Here is a 17,442-nt window from a genome sequence, read left to right as displayed (position 1 = left end):
GCAGACACCCACATCCATCCATCCCACTGCACTGATCCCATCACCAACACTGCAGACCCCACATCCATCCCACTGCACTGAGCCCATCATCAACACTACAGACACCCGCATCCATCCATCCCACTGTACTGATCCCATCATCACTGCAGACACCCACATCCATCCATCCCACTGCACTGATCCCATCATCAACAATGCAGACACCCACATCCATCCATCCCACTGCACTGATCCCATTACCAACACTGGAGACACCCACATCCATCCATCCCACTGCAGGATCCCATCATTAAACATGCAGACACCCAACATCCATCATCCCACTGCAGTGATCCCATCATCAACACTGCAGACACCCAACCATCCATCCCACTGCACTGAGCCCATCATCAACACTACAGGGACACTGCACATCCATCCATCCCACTGCACTGATCCCATTAACAACACTGGAGACACCCACATCCATCCATCCCACTGCACTGATCCCATTACTGACACCGCAGTGGGACACCCACATCCATCCATCCCACTGCACTGAGCCCATCATCACTGCAGACTCCAGGTCATCCCAAGGGTGGTTCCGGACCCTCCAGGACCCTGGAGCTGAGGGGGTGCTGGGTCTGGATTAGGGTGAAGGAGTCTGGATCCCTCTCCCACCCCATTGAGCCCTTCTCCAAGCCCACATTCCCCATCTCCTGCACCCCCCACATCAGCCAACATCTGGTCCAGGACAGCCCCTCACATCGGTGACCCCAGCTCTGACCCCAGGGCTGGATGCGGGAGCTCCGGATATGGAATGTCACCGGGATACAGGACGGAGCCGCCCGGAGCAGCCGCAGCCCTGGGTCAATATTGACTCTATGGGGCGAGGAGGAGGAGAGAGGAAGGTGACACACGGCACCACCGGCTCTGCCCCAGGCAAGCGGTGCCCATGGCCCCCCCACCATGTCCCCCCATGGCCATGGGTGCAGCCATGGGGTCATTAAGTTAATACAAAGACCAATGTTCGTTAGTGACCATCGCAAGGGTCATAAGGGACAAGCAGGGACCAAAGGGGGTCCCAGCCAGAACAGCTCCAACCCCATCCCATGGGATGGCTCCTTCCCAAGGAGCCCCTTCCCCAGGGCAGCATCTCCCTGCATCCGCCAGGATGGGATGGGGGGGTCCCAAATGGTGTCCCCCGAATGCTGCGTCCCATGTCCCAGGGATGAATCACAACCTTGCTTCCAGCCTCCTGGAAAACAGGTTAGACCAGAGCTGCATTCCTGATGGGAAAAGAGGAGATGCCAAAGAGGGTGGGAGTGGGGGGGGGGGGGGGGGGGGTTGGATGCCACGTTTATCCATGAAATCCAGCCGGAACATCCCATCCTGGAGCCTGGTTGTCCCCAGGACTCTGACACCTGCCCAGTGCCCCTACACACACACAGCATCCATGCGGGAGCATCCAGCAGGATCTTCCCAAGCAGGATCCAGGCAGGAAGGTGCTGGGAGCACGGGATGGAGAGGGAAGGACGTGGGGATGGGTGAGGGATGGGAACAGGCACAAACTGCCCGTGGTGGGAACGTGCCGGACCAGGACATCCTGGTGCACACTTGGGATGGTTCCCAGCCACGCCAGAGGACGTGGCACAACCGATTGTCGGGATGGGCAGGGAACAGGCAGGGAACGGGCAGGGAATGGGCAGGGAAACAGGCAGGGAACAGGCAGGGAGCAGGCAGGGAACAAATGGGCAGGGGACAGGCAGGGATGGGCAGGGGACAAGCAGGACACCCCCAGTGCCTCCCTGCACACACAGCAGCGCCCCAATCCCACCAGAGCCGCTTTGGGATGCAGGAACACCCCAAAAGCCATCAGCAGAGTTGGGGGGCTCAGTGTGGGGATCGGGATGTGCTGCCCCATGGAGCCAGGCCCAGCGCAGCCTGCCCATGGTGACACCACGGTGATGGACGCTCGGTGCCCCCCCATGTCCCAAAACATCATTGGGGCTCACTGTGACAGCACCGACGGCCATCACCACCCCTTGTCCCAAGCACTCCTCCAGGCTCTGCCACACCAACGCTGGGAGCCAACAGAGGGATTCCCGGTGGGATTCCCGGTGGGAACCGGGACCAACCAGCGCCACCACCCCAGGGACGGGTCCTGGCAGTGCCGCCGGTGCCACGTCTGTGGTTGGTGGCTGCAGAACCGGTGCCATCCCCACCAGCACCGGTCAATGCCACCCCATGGCACGGGGCAAGGGACAGCACCACAGGGACCACAAGGACCCCACAGCTCCCTGGTCCCACTTGTCCCAGCTCTGCCCTGGGACACCGCTGTTTTGGTGGGGTGACAGCTCAGCCAGGGCCCTGCTCCCCTTGGGGGCTGCATCGCTTGAGGGACCCCAACCTGCCCCGGGGGGTCCCCACTAATCCCTGGGGTTCCCACTTGCCGCAAGGTCCCTGTTGCACCCAGTTCCTGCTCACCCCATGGGGCTGCATCACCCCCATGGGCCACACTTACTTTGGGGTCCCCCCTTGCCCCACATGCTGCATCACTTGAGGGACCCACTTGCTGTAGGGTCCCCATTTGCTGCGGAGTCCCAGCTCACCCCAGGGTGCTGCATCACCCCCAAGTCCCCACTCGCTTGGGGTCCCTGCTCACCCCAGGGTGCTCCATCACCCCCTAACCCCCACTCACTTCGGGTTCTCCCTTGCTTTACATTGCTGCATCACCCCCAAGTCCCAACTTACTGTGGGGTCCCCCTCACCTCAGGGTGCTGGATCCCTTGAGGCTCCCCCCTCGCTTTGGGGTCCCCCCTCACCTTAGGGTGCTGGATCCCCCCAAGTCCCACTTACTGTCCCCCCTCACCAGGTGCTCCATCACCCTCAAGTCCCATTTCCCCCCCCCCTTCAGGGGCAGCCCCCCTCGTTCCCCCTTCCCCCCTCCTTCCGGGGCTGCCCCCTCGTTCCCGTTCCCGTTCCAGATCCCGATCCCGTTCCCGCCCCCGTTCCCGTTCCCGATCCCGATCCCGATCTCGGGGTCTCACCTTGATCTTGTGCAGGTCTCGCTCGGGCTCCCGGAGCTGCACCCACACCGACACCCCCCCTTGCTGTACGTGAGGCTCCAGCCGCGCTCGGACTCGCACAGCGCCCGGAACGCGACGAAGTCCCGGTCGTCGGGGATCTGGACGCTGTCGCGCCCCGACATGGCCCCGGTCCGGTTTGATCCGGTTCGATCCGGTCCGATCCGGTTTGATCCGGTCGGATCCTGTCCGGTCCGGTTAGGTCTCTCCCTATGGCCCGTGCCGCGGCGGCCGCGGCCCCTACGGCGGCGGCGGCATCCCCGGTGCGCGGTGCGCGATGCGCGATGGGCAGGGGCGGGACCGGGGCGGGGCGGGGAGGAACCGGGAAGGGGGGGGGGGGGGGGGGGGCGGAGCCAGAACCGGGACCGGGAGGGGGGGGAGCCACCGGGATGGTGGGGGGGGGGGAGCACGGGATGCGCACACAGACACAGATGTGCGCAACTGCTGCGCGGACACCCGCAGCGCGCACACAAACACGCGTGTACACATACATGTACACACGAGGGCACACGCGTGTACTTGACGGGCGTGCACATGGATGCGCCCATAGACACAGGCGTGCGCGGTGGCACATAGGTGAGTGCACAGACACATGGGTTCATGCACAGGTGTGCACACAGAGGCGTGGACATGGATGCACACGTATGTGCATTCATACGTGCATGCATGCACACACATGTGCGCTCATACAGGCATGCGCACACAGAGGCATGTACATACATGCACACATGTGCGCTAATACATGTATGCACACAAGGCATGTACATGCATGCACACACATGCACTAATACAGCTGTGCACAAAGAGGCATGTACATGCATGCACACACATGCACTAATACAGGCGTGCACACAGAGGCATGTACATGCAGGCACACACATGTGCACTAATACAGGCATGCACACACAGAGGCATGTACGTGCATGTACACAAGTGATTCACAGATGTGTACACACACATGTACTCACATGCATGTACACAGCCATGTGAATGCATACACACACATGCACTGACATGCATATGCATGTGTGCGCATTCAGGCATGTATGCGCATGCACACACATGATTCACAGACATGCACACACATACATGTGTACTCACACATGCACACACACATTCAGCCATGCACATACATGTACACTCACGCACAGGCATGCACACTCTCACACATGTATGTGCGTGTGCACACAGGCTATATACATGTGCACACAGAGCACCTGCATGTGCAAGTGCATGTGAGCAAGGCTCACTGATACATGCATGTGCACACAGGGAGCACATGCATACACGTGTGCAAGCCCGTGTGCATGTGTACATGAGTGAACAGATGTGAGTGCTCAGTGCACTGTGTGCAGCTGTGTGTGTCAGTATGCATGTTCACGCGTGGTGTATGTACATGTATGTGTGAATGCGGTGCATGCATGTGCAGTGTGTATGTGTACGTGTGTGTGCATGTGCACAGGTGTGTATATGTTTACGTACACACGTGTGTGCATGTGTATGTGCACCGTGTATATGAGCACGTGTGTGTATTGCACGTGGCACATGTATGTGTATGTGCACACGTGTGTGAGCACACGTGTGCACACATGTGCATGTGTACATGTGTGTGCACGTATGCGTACACACTGTGTGAGCACATGTGTATGCGCACATGTGATGTGTACATGTGTGTGCATGAGCACATGTGTGTATGTGCATGTGCATGTGCTTGTGTATGTGCACACGTGTGTATGAGCACATGTCTGTTTACTTACACATGCGCGTGCGCACTAGCGCCTGCGCTAGCAGTCCTATACGTGCCTCGAACCCATGTCTCCACCCCTTCCTTTTCCCGGCATGCCCCGGGAGCGGCGCGGTGCCGCGGTGCCCCCTGGGAGTTGTAGTCCTAGGGGCAGGCCCAACCCACCTGACACCGCCGCGTGGGACTACAATTCCCATCAGCCTTTGCGCTCGGGCTCTCTGGGTTGCCGGCTGCCGCCATCTTGCTTCCGTTTCTGCACCGGCCGGCCGGGTCCGCGGCGGCGCGCACCGGACCATGCTGTCCTCCGTCGGCTCCCGGTGCGCGCCCCGGGGCTGGGGCGGCTCCTGCGGCCGGGCGGGGCCGGGGCTGGGGCTGCCCCGGACCGGCCCCGGGGCTCCGGCGGCGGCGGAGGGGGCCGGGAGCTCCGCACCACGGCCGCTGTGGCGCTGCGCCGCCAGGGGGCGCCATCGCTCCGCGCCGCCGAGCGTGCGGGTGTCATGGCGGGGGAGCCCCCCGTCAGTGGGGCCCGGCCCCATAGGGACCCCCATGGCCGAGCTGTGGGGGCCGGGGCCGGACCCACCGCACCCTCCCGGGTCCCGGTGCCCGTCGTGCCCCACCGGGAGCAGCGCAACGGGCGCCGCAGCGGAGCGGCGCTGGCCGGGCTGGCTGCGGGCATGGCCCTCTGCTACCTGCGGGACCGGATGTCCAAGGGTGACTATAGGGCTGGGGGGTATGGGGGGGCTGCCCTGGGTGAGCGGTTCCCACCCGGTGCTGTGGGGCGGGGGGTATGGGGGCAATGGAGAGGTGTGCAGGTGGGGAGGGATGGGGCTGCCCTGTGGTGAGCACAGTGTGTGTGTGGGGTCAGGCTGGGTGTGTTCTAGCCCTGGAGCTGCTGAGGTGAGGGATGCTGTGAGGGCTGGAGCAGCTCTGCTCTGGAGCCAGGCTGAGAGAGCTGGGCTGGGGCAGCCTGGACAAGAGAAGGGGAGAGCTGAGAGCAGCTCCAGTGCCTAAAGGGGCTGCAGGAAAGCTGGAGAGGGGCTTGGGACAAGGGCCTGGAGGGAGGCCAAGGGGAATGGCTTGAACTGGAAGAGGGAAGAGTTGAGCTGAGCTTGAGGCAGAAGCTGTTCCCTGGGAGGGTGCTGAGGCGCTGGAACAGGGTGCCCAGAGAAGCTGTGGCTGCCCCATCCCTGGCAGTGCTCAAGGCCAGGTTGGACACAGGGGCTTGGAGCAGCTGCTCCAGTGGAAGGGGTCCCTGCCTGTGGCAGGGGTTGGAGCTGGAGGAGCTGTGGGTGCCTGCGCCCCAAGCAAGGGACCCTCAGCCCAGGGTGCATGGGGCAGGGCCCTGTGTGTCACTGCTCTGAGGGGGGCCCATTAAAGACCCAAGGCAGAGGCGCAGGCAGGGCTGGGAATGCCCTGGGGAACAGAACCGAGCAGGAAGGAGCCCCAGGAGGGCTGTGGACCATGGGGGGGATGTCCCCACACCCCATTCCCCAGCAGGGCCCTGCTGGCCCCAGTGCTTGGGAGCCGGTTGTGCTGCAGCCCCTCTGGGTGCTGCCCTCCCCTGCGCAGCCAGGGGGTGTCAATGCAGGCCCATGCAGGAGCTCCCGGTGCCTGAGGCTCTGGGTTTGCTCCACTGCTCCCGTTGTGGAGTCACTGGGGCCTTGCTGGAGCCTCCCGTGGCTCATCCCTGTGTGTCTCAGCAGCACCTTCCCCTCTGCTCCAGGCTTTTCCAGGCCCATCCCATGGCAGCTTCAGAGCCAGAGACCACCAGAGACCCAGAGACACCACCTACACCCCAGTGTAAGAGGAGCTGTTCCCTGGGGATGTGGGAGAGACCAGGAAGGAGCCGTGCACATCCATTGAGGTGCTCCTAGGGGATCTCTGTTAGGATGCAGGCAGGCTGCGGAGCTGCTGAGTATGGAACCATGGGATGGGTTGGGATGAAGGGAGCTTAAAGCTCCTCCAGTTCCAACCCCTGCCAGGGCAGGGACCCCTTCCACTGGAGCAGCTGCTCCAAGCCCCTGTGTCCAACCTGGCCTTGAGCACTACCAGGGATGAGGCAGCCACAGCTCCTGTGGGGCCTGCAGGGATCTATGGGGCTGTTCCCTGGGAACTCACTTCCCGTTCTTTCTCCCTTTCCAGAGGATGCTCTCCTGGAAGCCACGAGGATCAACGACACTTCGGAGGTCAGCAGGTGAGTGGATTGATGGAATGCTGCTGCCCAGGGCTGGTAATGCCACCGAGCTCTGTCAGCCCTTGACAATGGTGGCCTCAGCCATGTGGTTGGTGTCTGGGCAGGTATCCCAAGGGATGGAGCAGTGGGAGCTGCTCCTGCAGCCCTTGGAGCACTCAGCTCTCCAGCTTGGATCCCATGGGTCAGAGGGATGGAGAGCACGGCACAGGGTGCCCAGAGCAGCTGTGGCTGCCCCATCCCTGGCAGTGCTCAAGGCCAGGTTGGACACAGGGGCTTGGAGCAGCTGCTCCAGTGGAAGGGGTCCCTGCCCGTGGAACTGGATGAGCTTTAAGGCCCCTTCATCCCAACCCATCCCAAGACTCCCTCCCAGTCCTGCTCCATGGGGAGCTGCCTCCCTGCACCCCCCTGTGCCTGTGCTGCCTCCTCTCCCTGCTGCATTCCTCTTTCCCAGCAGCTTCCCGAGCCCAGGAACAGCACAGCTGCTGCAGAGCTGCCACAGGAGGCACCAGTGCCCTTCCTTGAGGGTGCTTTGCTTTGCCACTGCCCAGGCTGGAGCCTGGTGCTGAGCTCGGTGCTGGGGCTGCACCCAGGAGAGGGCAGCACTGACCACAGAACCCCCATTCCCACTCATCCCCCCATGGTGCTGTCCCTGCCTCCGGGGGGGGTGTTCTGTGTAGGCTTAGACTCATTTCAGCTCCATGCCATGGATAAGATGAGAGAGGCTGCAGGGCTGAGCTCCAGCCTCACAGGCCTACAGGAGATGCTCATTCTGTGCGCTCAGCACCAGTGTCCTGGGCCAGGCCAGCAGAGCTGAGCAGGGCTGTGCTGGTGCTCTCATGGTTGGTTATTGGTGGTGGTCATTGCTCCATCCTCTCACCAGTGCTGGGAAGCAGCATAGCCAATGTGTCGCCTCCAGCTGGGAAGCAGCAACCCAATGGTCCCCAGTGCCAGGTATGGTCCCTGCTCCATCCTCTCACCTTGGAGGTGCTGGGAAGCAGCATCCCGATGGTCCCCAGTGCCAGGTATGGTCCCTGCTCCCATGCTCTCCTCAGCTGCTGCTGGCACTTGGCTTCCCTGCTGCAGGAGCCAGCAGCTGGACTTTGGCAAGTGTCTCATTGAGCTGACAGCTCCCTATGGGCCTTCGTGCCTGACAGCAGTGAGGAGGAAATAGAAGCTGTTGGTCTAAGGGCAGGAGATGGACACGTGAGAGAGGTTTCCAGGCCATCAGTTAAGTCATGGATGGGAGAAGAGGGTAGAGAGGCTCCAAGAAGCAGAAGCTGTGCTGGAAGCATGGAACAGAAGAGCTTTGGGAACTGTGGCCCTTATCCCAAAGAGCTGAGTCCTGTCTCTTGGAAGAGATGAAATCCCCTAAAGATCCCCCTGTGGGATGATGGGGTCCAGGGAATCACCCTTGGGATGCCCATGGGAACCTCATGGAGCTCAGTCAGGCCAAGGGCAAAGTCCTGCCCTTGGGCTGGGGCAATCCCAGCATGGACACAGGCTGGGGGTGATGGGATGGAACCTGAGGAGAAGGACTTGGGGGTTCCCATCCCTGCAGTGTTCAAGGCCAGGTTGGACACGGGTTGGAGCAGCTGCTCCAGTGGAAGGGGTCCCTGCCCGTGGCAGGGGTTGGGAATGGAGGAGCTTTAAGGTCCCTTCATCCCAAACCAGTCTGGGATACTATGAACTTGTGTGACCATTGCCTTTGGAGCAAACCAGCTCTTCCCTTCAGGCCCCTCCCACCATCAGCCTATACAGGTGGTAACACCGAATGAATGTCAATGGTTTAATTCCCCTCTACCTCAGTGATTCCTCATGTTTGGAAGCAAAGGAAGAAGCAGAGCCAGGGGGAACAACTGCCTCAATCCCTCTGTGCTCCTATTCAGTGTTAACAGTGATTCTGTTCCTGGTTCCTTACCGAGCAGCCACCAAAGAGCAGGCTCCGAGGAGAGCTTCCCCTGGCTGAGGCTGATGGAGCAGTGACTCATGGAAACACTGCTCCCAGCAGGCTCATTCCCGGCAGCAGGCACCAGCCCAGCTCCGTGTGCTGATGGGATGTGCCCATGGGATGCAGGCAGCTCCATGTCAGCTCCGGATGCTCTCTCCAGGCTCCTTTTGGGATGCAGGAAGAGCTCGGTCACGTTTGGAGCCCCAGAGCTGCTGAGCATCACCCCTGGTGTCAGGTCAGCCTGCTGCCTCCTCCAGGCTCTGAAGCTCTGCCCTGGCCCTGCAGGCACCAATGGTGCAGTTCCACCTGACCATGGTCCTGATCCCAACAGTAGGATCAGGCTGCTCTTCCCAGTGAGGAGCAGTGGGATCCAGACCCTCACTGTGCCCTGCTTCAGTCCCCTCGGAGATGTCATCTCCCATCGCTGTCACAGAGGTTTGCTCCCACTGTTGTGTTCACTCCCCCCAGCATTCCCACTGGGATCAGCCACAGGAATGCTGGTGAGGGCTGTGCTCCGGAGCATGTGATGCACACAATTCCACAGCTGGAATTGTTGCCCCACCATGGGGAGTGCCTCTGTCCCATGGGTTTGGTCTGCTCCTGGGGCTGTGGGAGAGGAGCTGTGGGGTCCCAGCCTGCGTGTGGTGCTCACTGGTGCTGATGGGGCTCCTCGGGAAGGGGCTGATCCTGAGCACAGCTGAGCTGGCAGGGCATGGAGGGGCCTCCCTGTGCAGTGAGACACATGCAGGTACAGAGAGCTTTGGGATGGAGCTCGTCCAGTTCAGCCTGGACAAGAGAAGGGGAGACCTGAGAGCAGCTCCAGTGCCTGAAGGGGCTGCAGGAAAGCTGGAGAGGGGCTTGGGACAAGGGATGGAGGGATGGGATGAGGAGTAATGGCTTCAACCTGGAGAGAGTTCGATGGGATATTGGGATGAAGCTGTTCCCTGTGAGGGTGCTGAGGCGCTGGCACAGGGTGCCCAGAGAAGCTGTGGCTGCCCCATCCCTGGCAGTGCTCAAGGCCAGGTTGGACACAGGGGCTTGGAGCAGCTGCTCCAGTGGAAGGGGTCCCTGCCCGTGGCTTTAGATGAGCTTTAAGCTCCCTTCATCCCAACCCACTGCAGGATTCCATGATGTGATTCTTTCAGCCTGTTTGGAAAGGCAAAGCCTTCTCCTAGTGCCAAGGCATCTCAGGCTGTGGATGTGGGATGCAGTTTGGCATCTCCCTGTGTCTGTGTCTCCATCTCCCCATCACCTTTCCCCATCACATGGGTTCTCCTTTCTGTTTCGCCCCTAACTCTCATCCAGGATCTGTTTCCCTCTGGAAACCTGGATTTCTGAGGACTTCCCTTAGACTCTGGACATCCATTTCCAGGTGTTTCTCCTTGGCCATCCCCTGTGCTCATGCCCTGTTTGTCCTCTGTGCTTTAGGGACACCCTGTGAGCCACGGACCTGGCACTGCTCCTCTGCTTGTCCCTTCCTTCCCTTGCAGCAGCGCTTGGGGTTCAGGTGTGTTCACAGGGATGCTTGAGGAGCAGATGAGGAGCCAGCATGAGAGCCAGCACCCACATCACAGCCAGCCAGCACCCGCATCCAAGCCAGCACCCGCATCTGAGCCCTCCCAGCAGCTGCATGTTCACCCTCTGCTCCCTCCCCTCTCCTTGTGCTTTCCTGTCCGGAGCCCTTGGGATGGTTCCATCCTGCTGCTGGTGCACAGGGCACGTCCCGAGGGGTCCCCCCCTTCCCCTGCCCTCACCCCCAGCACCCCATTGTTGCCGGGGGGGGGGGGGAAGTTCAAGTTTGAGCCCCCATTCCCGCAGCTGGCAGGAGGGAGGTGCTGAGCACAAACTCAAACATGCCCCTGGGCCCCGTGTCAGCGAGGCGCTCACCCAGAACCTGCCCTCCGGGGGCTGAATGGGGCCCATCTGCCAGCCCCGGATCAAAGGGCTCCCAGCGGGAGCGGGGCTCAAAGAGCTGGGTGCTGGGAGCAGGGATGCTCTGCGGCCGGGTGCTGGGTGCACAAAGAGCTGGGTGCTGGGAGCAGGATGCTCTGTGGCCAGGCACCGGGTGCTGGGAGCAGGGATGCTCTGTGGCCGGGTGCTGGGTGCTGTGAGCAGGGATGCTCTGAGGCCAGGCACGGGTGCTGGGTGCACAAATAGCTGGGTGCTGTGAGCAGGGATGCTCTGTGGCCAGGCACTGGGTGCTGGGTGCTGGGAGCAGGGATGTCTCTGCAGCCGGGTGCTGAGTGCACAAAGAGCTGGGTGCTGTGAGCAGGGATGCTCTGTGGCTGGGTGCTGGGTGCTCAAAGAGCTGGGTGCTGGGAGCAGGGATGCTCTGTGGCCAGGTGCTGGGTGTGCATCAGGACCCACAGGGAGTGGGGCACAAAGAGCTGGTGCTGTGAGCAGGGATGCTCTGCAGCCGGGTGCTGGGTGCACAAAGAGCTGGGTGCTGTGAGCAGGGATGCTCTGTGGCTGGGTGCTGGGTGCTCAAAGAGCTGGTGCTGGGAGCAGGGATGGTCTGTGGCCAGGTGCTGGGTGCACAAAGAGCTGGGTTGCTGGAGCAGGGATGCTCTGTGGCCATGGCACCGGGTGCTGGGTATGCATTGGACCCCACAGGGAGCAGGGATGCTGCTGCAGGAGCTGCTCGCCCATGGGCTCCCTCAGTGTTAGGGATCCCTTAGGAAGAGCGGTTGCCATGGGGTGGCCCCATGGGCTTTGTGCCTGAAACCCCCAACCCAAGGTGTTGTGGGGAGGAGCGGCTGAGCTTTGTGGTGTCAGACCCTTGCAGAAGGGGTTTGGGGAAGCACAGCAGCTTTCTGCCCTGAAAACCTGGACGTGACCTTGTCTGGGGCAGCAGGCGAGCTTATTGGGGTAAAAACCTTTAAAAGAGGTGTTTTATGGGGCAGCAGAGGAGCTGCAGCCCAAACCTCAGTGCAAACAGAGCCTCCTTCGGAGCCCAGAGCCGGTTGTCCTGCCCTTGGGTCCAGGTTCAGTTGTCCAGAGATGCTGTAGAGCTGCATCCTGCAGCATGTTAAACACTGACTGCAGCATCAGTGTGGGATGCTGGTGATGTGGCACCAGTAACTCCTGCACTGGGCTGCATCCTGTGGCCTTCCGGTATGCTTGTAATCATCTGGATTCCTCAATGGAAAGCTATGGCATGAATGGCAATAACTGTAATTGAATCCTGCAGCAGAACTCCAGCATCAGGGAATCACAGACTTGGAATGGGCTGGAAGGGACCTTAAAGCTCATCCAGTTCAGCCTGGACAAGAGAAGGCTCCTGAAGGGGAGACCTGAGAGCAGCTCCAGTGCCTAAAGGGGCTGCAGGAAAGCTGGAGAGGGGCTTGAGACAAGGGATGCAGGGATGGGACAAGGGAATGGCTCAGGGAGGGTGCCCCCCATCCCTTGCAGGGCTCACTCTGGTCTGGGGGAGCCGGTCTCACTCCTACCCCCTTCAGTCCCTCCTTTCCCACCGGCAGCACATGGTGCACAGATGGAGCTGGTGTGGATTTCTGCCTGTAGCCCTGTCCCTGGGCCAGCAGCAGGTGATGCCTGTGACCTGTGGCCATGGAGCTGAGCCCCAGACGTGTGCCCTGGGTGTTGTGAGTGCAAACAGCCCCGTCTGCAGCGCTGCAATGGGAGCCGATGGCTGCAGATAGCAATCTGCCATCCCTGGGCGTGCAGCCAGCTGTATCCCACTCACAGGGATGGGAATGCTGCCATCCCCAGGTGTGCATCTGGCTGTATCCCACTCCCAGGGATGGGAATGCTGCAGGGCTGCACGTGGAGATGCCACTGCCCAAGCTCTGGGCATCTGGGACAGCAGCAGGATGTGTGCCTGCCTGCAGCTGGTGGTGTGTGTAAGGATCCTGCATGGAAGCCTGCTCTGCTGCCATGGAGGGTCCAGCTCTGGAGCCAGGACCCAGGAGCTCCTGGGTCCCTGCCAAGTACTCCATTACCCTTACACTTTTAATTGTGACCCTGGTAAACAGGACATAAACCTTGTGTGGTGCTGGAGATCATATAGGGAGGTCAGGGAATGGTTCGGGCTGAAGGAGCTTAAAGCCCATCCAGCTCCAATCACCTCAGGGAACTGAGGAAGGGGTTAGGGAATGGGTGTAAAGGCTGGGAATATGAAACAGGCTCAGAACACTGTTGAGCCTGGAGAAGAGAAGCTGCTGGAGACCTCAGAGCAGCTTCCAGTGTCTGAAGGGGGCTCCAAGGATGCTGGAGAGGGGCTCTTCATCAGGGACTGCAGTGATAGGACAAGGGTGATGGGTTCAGACTGAAACAGGGGAAGTTCAGGTTGGAGATAAGGCAGAAGCTGTTCCCTGGGAGGGTGGAACTGGAACTTCAATGCAAGGAAGAGGTAGATGCCCCATCCCTGGCAGTGCTCAAGGCCAGGTTGGACACAGGGGCTTGGAGCAGCTGCTCCAGTGGAAGGGGTCCCTGCCCATGGCAGGGGTTGGAGCTGGAGGAGCTTTAAGCTCCCTTCATCCCAAGGCATTCCCTGATGATGAGGGCTGGGATCCCTTTCCCACCTTGGTTTCTGGGCTGCCCTGGCTCAGATTCCCCTCCTGCCCTCGGGTTGGTTTCCCTGTGCCCTGTCCTGACCATGTCCCTCTCGCACCCAGGCTGCTGGCGGCCGGCGCAGACGTGAACGCAAGGCACAGGCTGGGCTGGACAGCGCTCATGGTGGCAGCCATCAGCAGGAATTCCAGGTGGGTTCCCCCTTTCCTCGGCATTCCCATCACCCAGGCCCTGATTCCCTTCAGGGAGCTCCAGCTTTCCATGGGGAGCTCCACAGGGAGCTTCATGGAGCTTGGGCTGTGCTGGGAGGTGGTGTTGGGTTGAGCCTGAGGGAGCTCCTCATGCTGGGGCATGGGGAACTGCAGGTAAGTGGGTGCTGAGCAGGCAGTGCCATCCCACAGCAGCATCCCTGATCCTTGCCGTATCCCTATGGATGCTCCCATAGGAGCTGCCTCCGTGCAGCAGAGGGGCTGTCCCCTGCGTTCCCATGCCGGTGCCTCTGTGGGGCACTGGGCAACCTATGCAGCCTACAACTAAATTCAATTAGAGGCGTTTTGTGCTTAAAGGGTCCGAAAACAAAACCCAGCAGCGAAAGGCAAATCCAATTGTGGACCTGTGGCCCCGGCGGGGGCCGAGCTTTGATGTGCCACCCTCTCGGGGCTGCTTTACTTAGTCACAAGTTCATAAGCAAGAAAGAGCCCAAATGACTTGGGAAAACACGGGATTAAAGCGGCTCACAAGGGGGAATATCCGCTCGCACCCGTGCGCCCAGTTCGTGTGTGGTGCTGGCTTTGATGGCTCCCGTGACAAGCCTGGAGCCCTGACCCCCTCGGGCAGCTCCTGCAGGCAGGCACACAGGAGGGGGGCTCGGGGCTCTGCTTTACCTTTGATGTCCCAGCAGCAACGGCCCCGTTGTTTGCTCGGCCCCTCACAATGCTCAGCACTGGGCTGTGACGGCTCCGCACCATTCCCAGCGGGCGGCCGAGCAGAACGGGCCCCAAGGAGGTGGGGAGAGGCTGTGGGGTGATGAGGAGCTGGAGGCAGGCTTGGAGCGGGTACCAGTGCTGCTGGGAGCATCGGGGCTGCACGGGCACAGCCAGGCAATGGGCAGGGAGGGAGGGATGCTGGGGCTTAGTTGGGAAAAATACAAGTTTTGGCTGTGTTGGGCAAATGCTGTTGATTTTCCCACATTTTGGGTGAATCCTGACTTGAATTGGGAACTATAACAGGAAAAATAAAAAGTCAGAATCATGGGATGGGTTGGGATGAAGGGAGTTTAAAGCTCCTCCAGCCCCAACCCCTGCCACAGGCAGGGACCCCTTCCACTGGAGCAGCTGCTCCAAGCCCCTGTGTCCAACCTGGCCTTGAGCACTGCCAGGGATGGGGCAGCCACAGCTTCTCTGGGCACCCTGTGCCAGCGCCTCAGCACCCTCCCAGGGAACAGCTTCATCCCAATATCCCATCGAACTCTTCCCTCTTCCAGATTGAAGCCATTACTCCTCATCCCATCCCTACATCCCTTGTCCCAAGCCCCTCTCCAGCTTTCCTGCAGCCCCTTTAGGCACTGGAGCTGCTCTCAGCTCTCCCCTTCAGGAGCCTCCTCTCCCCCAGGCTGCCCCAGCCCAGCTCTCAGCCTGTCCCTGTGCATCACAAGCTGGATACCTAATGCAGTGGATATCCTGCTGTATCCACTGTGATGTAGTGGGAGAGTGGACACCTGATGGAGGCAAACCTCAATGCAAGGCTCACCCCTGGTGTAACAGCTCTGCTGATAGGTGGGTTTGTCCCTCCACACCATTCCTAGCTTTGGGATGCCTCCAGCAGGGCCTCACTGCTGGCTGGGGAGCACATTGAGCTGGAGCACACCCTATGGAGCACCTGAAGTTCCCTACAGATAGTTTACCCCCAGGGAGAGCTTGACCTGAGCCCACAGCGCTGGAGCTGGTGTGTGGATGCTCAACACCTTCCCCTTACCCAACCCCTGCTGCTTTGCTGGGTCTCTTGCAGCCTTTGTGCATGCACTGGGCAGGAGCTGCTCTAAATGGGACTTGCTCTGCTTTGCAGCCAGTGCAGGAGTGTTTTCCTTTGGGATTGGGTTCCCTCTGCCCCACTGATGCTCTCCCAGGGGTTTATCCCCCCCAGCAGCTCCTTCAGTGCATTGGGAGGTGTTAACTTCAGGTTTGGGGCCAGAGCCTCCAGGGAGGGTGAGGCAGGACCTGCACTAGGATAGCCTCTGAGAGCACCATGGCATTGGTCCCGTTGCTCTGTCCCCACATCTGATGTGCAGGTTGTGGTACCCATGGGAGATCCCAGTGACCATCAGGGACAGCAGAAGCAGCAATGAGGGTTCTGAACCTAAAACCAGGGAGGAAAAGGCAGAATCCCCCTGGAATGCTGCCATTCCCAGGTGTTCTCCGGGACAAGCATGTTCCCAGTGTCCGCAGTGCCCCTGCAGGTGCCTGGGAGCCATCCTTCAGCTCCCTGATGCTTCCCCATGTCCCCAGCTCTCACGCTCCCAATTAGGCAGCTCCAGTCCATATGTTTAATTCAATTGTGGGGGCCCTGCATTAATGACTGCTGTCACTTGCCATCAGCTGCAGGATGAGGTCCCTGCTGCCCCGGGGCACTTGGGATCTGTCACTGCTTTTTACACTGAAACAAAGATCATTCCCTTCCTCTTGTACCCAAACAGGGTGAGGCATTAACCACACAACCCCAGGGTGCATTGGGGTGAAGGGACCTTAAAGCCCATCCAGTTCCAATCCCTGCAATGCACAGGGACCCCTTCCATGGGAGCAGCTGCTCCAAGCCCCTGTGTCCAACCTGGCCTTGAGCACTGCCAGGGATGGGGCAGCCACAGCTTCTCTGGGCACCCTGTGCCTCGGGCATGGTGATGGGGCAGTGCGTGTCCTGGGGCTCCCAGTGAAGGGTGACCGGTCTGGAGCTGGTTTCTGTCCATGGGCAATGCCATGATTAACTGGTGCAGTCCCAGCTCCTCTGTTAGGAGCACACATCTGTGCCGTGTGGGTTTCCTCATCCCTTTCACTTCAGGCAGCTCATTCCCAGCTGAGCTGGATGCCTTTGGAAGCACATAGGGATATGGTGTTACCTGCCATAGAGCTGCGGTGGGGACCATTCCCAGCTGTGAAGCAGGGCATCTCCAGAGTCATGGAATTACTTGGGATGAAGGGATCCAGGTTGGGTCTCTTCATTCCAACCCAGCATCCCAGCCCAGCACCTCAGCACCCTCCCAGTGAACAGCTTCTACCTAAGAGCTCAGCTCAGTCTCTCCTCCGGCAGCCCCTGCTCACTCCAGTGACATTCCCAGCCCTCCCACTGCTCTGTCTGGGTCTGCTGGTGCCTTTCCTAAAGGCCAATTTGCTTCAATGTCCCATTACCTGCAAATTGCCGGCTGGGATCGATAGTGGTGCTGCAGGAGTGCCTGGGGGGACAGCAGGGCCTGAGCACGACATGGGATTGAAGGGTGATGGGAGACAGAGCCTGGCTGGGAGCCCTGAGCCCCCATGGGTCTAGGGCTGGATCCCAGCCTGGAGCAGGGTGCTTGGAGCAGAGCTGAGCTCTGAGCTCTCAGCTCGAGCCTCCCTTGGTCCTGAGAGATGGGCACATTCCTGATCCCAGCAGGGAGGTGGAGTGGAGCAGTTCTGACACCGTCTGTCATAGCTCTGAATCCTGCAATCCCAATGGAAGGGACCTCAAGGATCATCTGCTCCAAGCTCTCTAGGCACAGCATGACCCAGACTGGATGCTCAGCACCCTGGGCAGCCCCGTCTTCAACACTGGGGAGTCACCACTGCCCCAGTGAGATTATTCCAATGGCTGCTTGTTCTCATTGGGAATGATTCTCCTGCTGTGTCCAGTGGGAATCTCCCAGCAGTAACTTGTGCCCATCACCCCTCAGCTTTCCCATGGACTCCTTGTCCAAAGGGAGCCTCCATCTCCT

At 60.3% G+C, this 17,442-nt stretch overlaps 1 protein-coding gene across 1 annotated transcript in view; it reads left to right on the top strand.

Moving 5' to 3' along the window:
* The first annotated feature begins 5,208 nt into the window (after window positions 1-5,208).
* The window catches only part of LOC117438044 (caseinolytic peptidase B protein homolog), a 46,301-nt gene continuing 34,067 nt past the window's right edge, over window positions 5,209-17,442 (top strand). Inside the window, exons 1-3 of the mRNA XM_034073403.1 lie at window positions 5,209-5,520; window positions 6,952-7,003; window positions 13,586-13,672. Coding sequence (XP_033929294.1) covers window positions 5,307-5,520; window positions 6,952-7,003; window positions 13,586-13,672 — 353 coding nt within the window. The 5' untranslated portion in view covers window positions 5,209-5,306. The remainder of the gene's footprint in view (window positions 5,521-6,951; window positions 7,004-13,585; window positions 13,673-17,442) is intronic.

This window comes from Melopsittacus undulatus (assembly GCF_012275295.1).
Source record: "Melopsittacus undulatus isolate bMelUnd1 chromosome 2 unlocalized genomic scaffold, bMelUnd1.mat.Z SUPER_2_unloc_1, whole genome shotgun sequence".
In the NCBI taxonomy this organism is placed as follows: Eukaryota; Metazoa; Chordata; class Aves; order Psittaciformes; family Psittaculidae; genus Melopsittacus; species Melopsittacus undulatus.
This window is presented reverse-complemented; position numbering and strand designations above follow the sequence as displayed.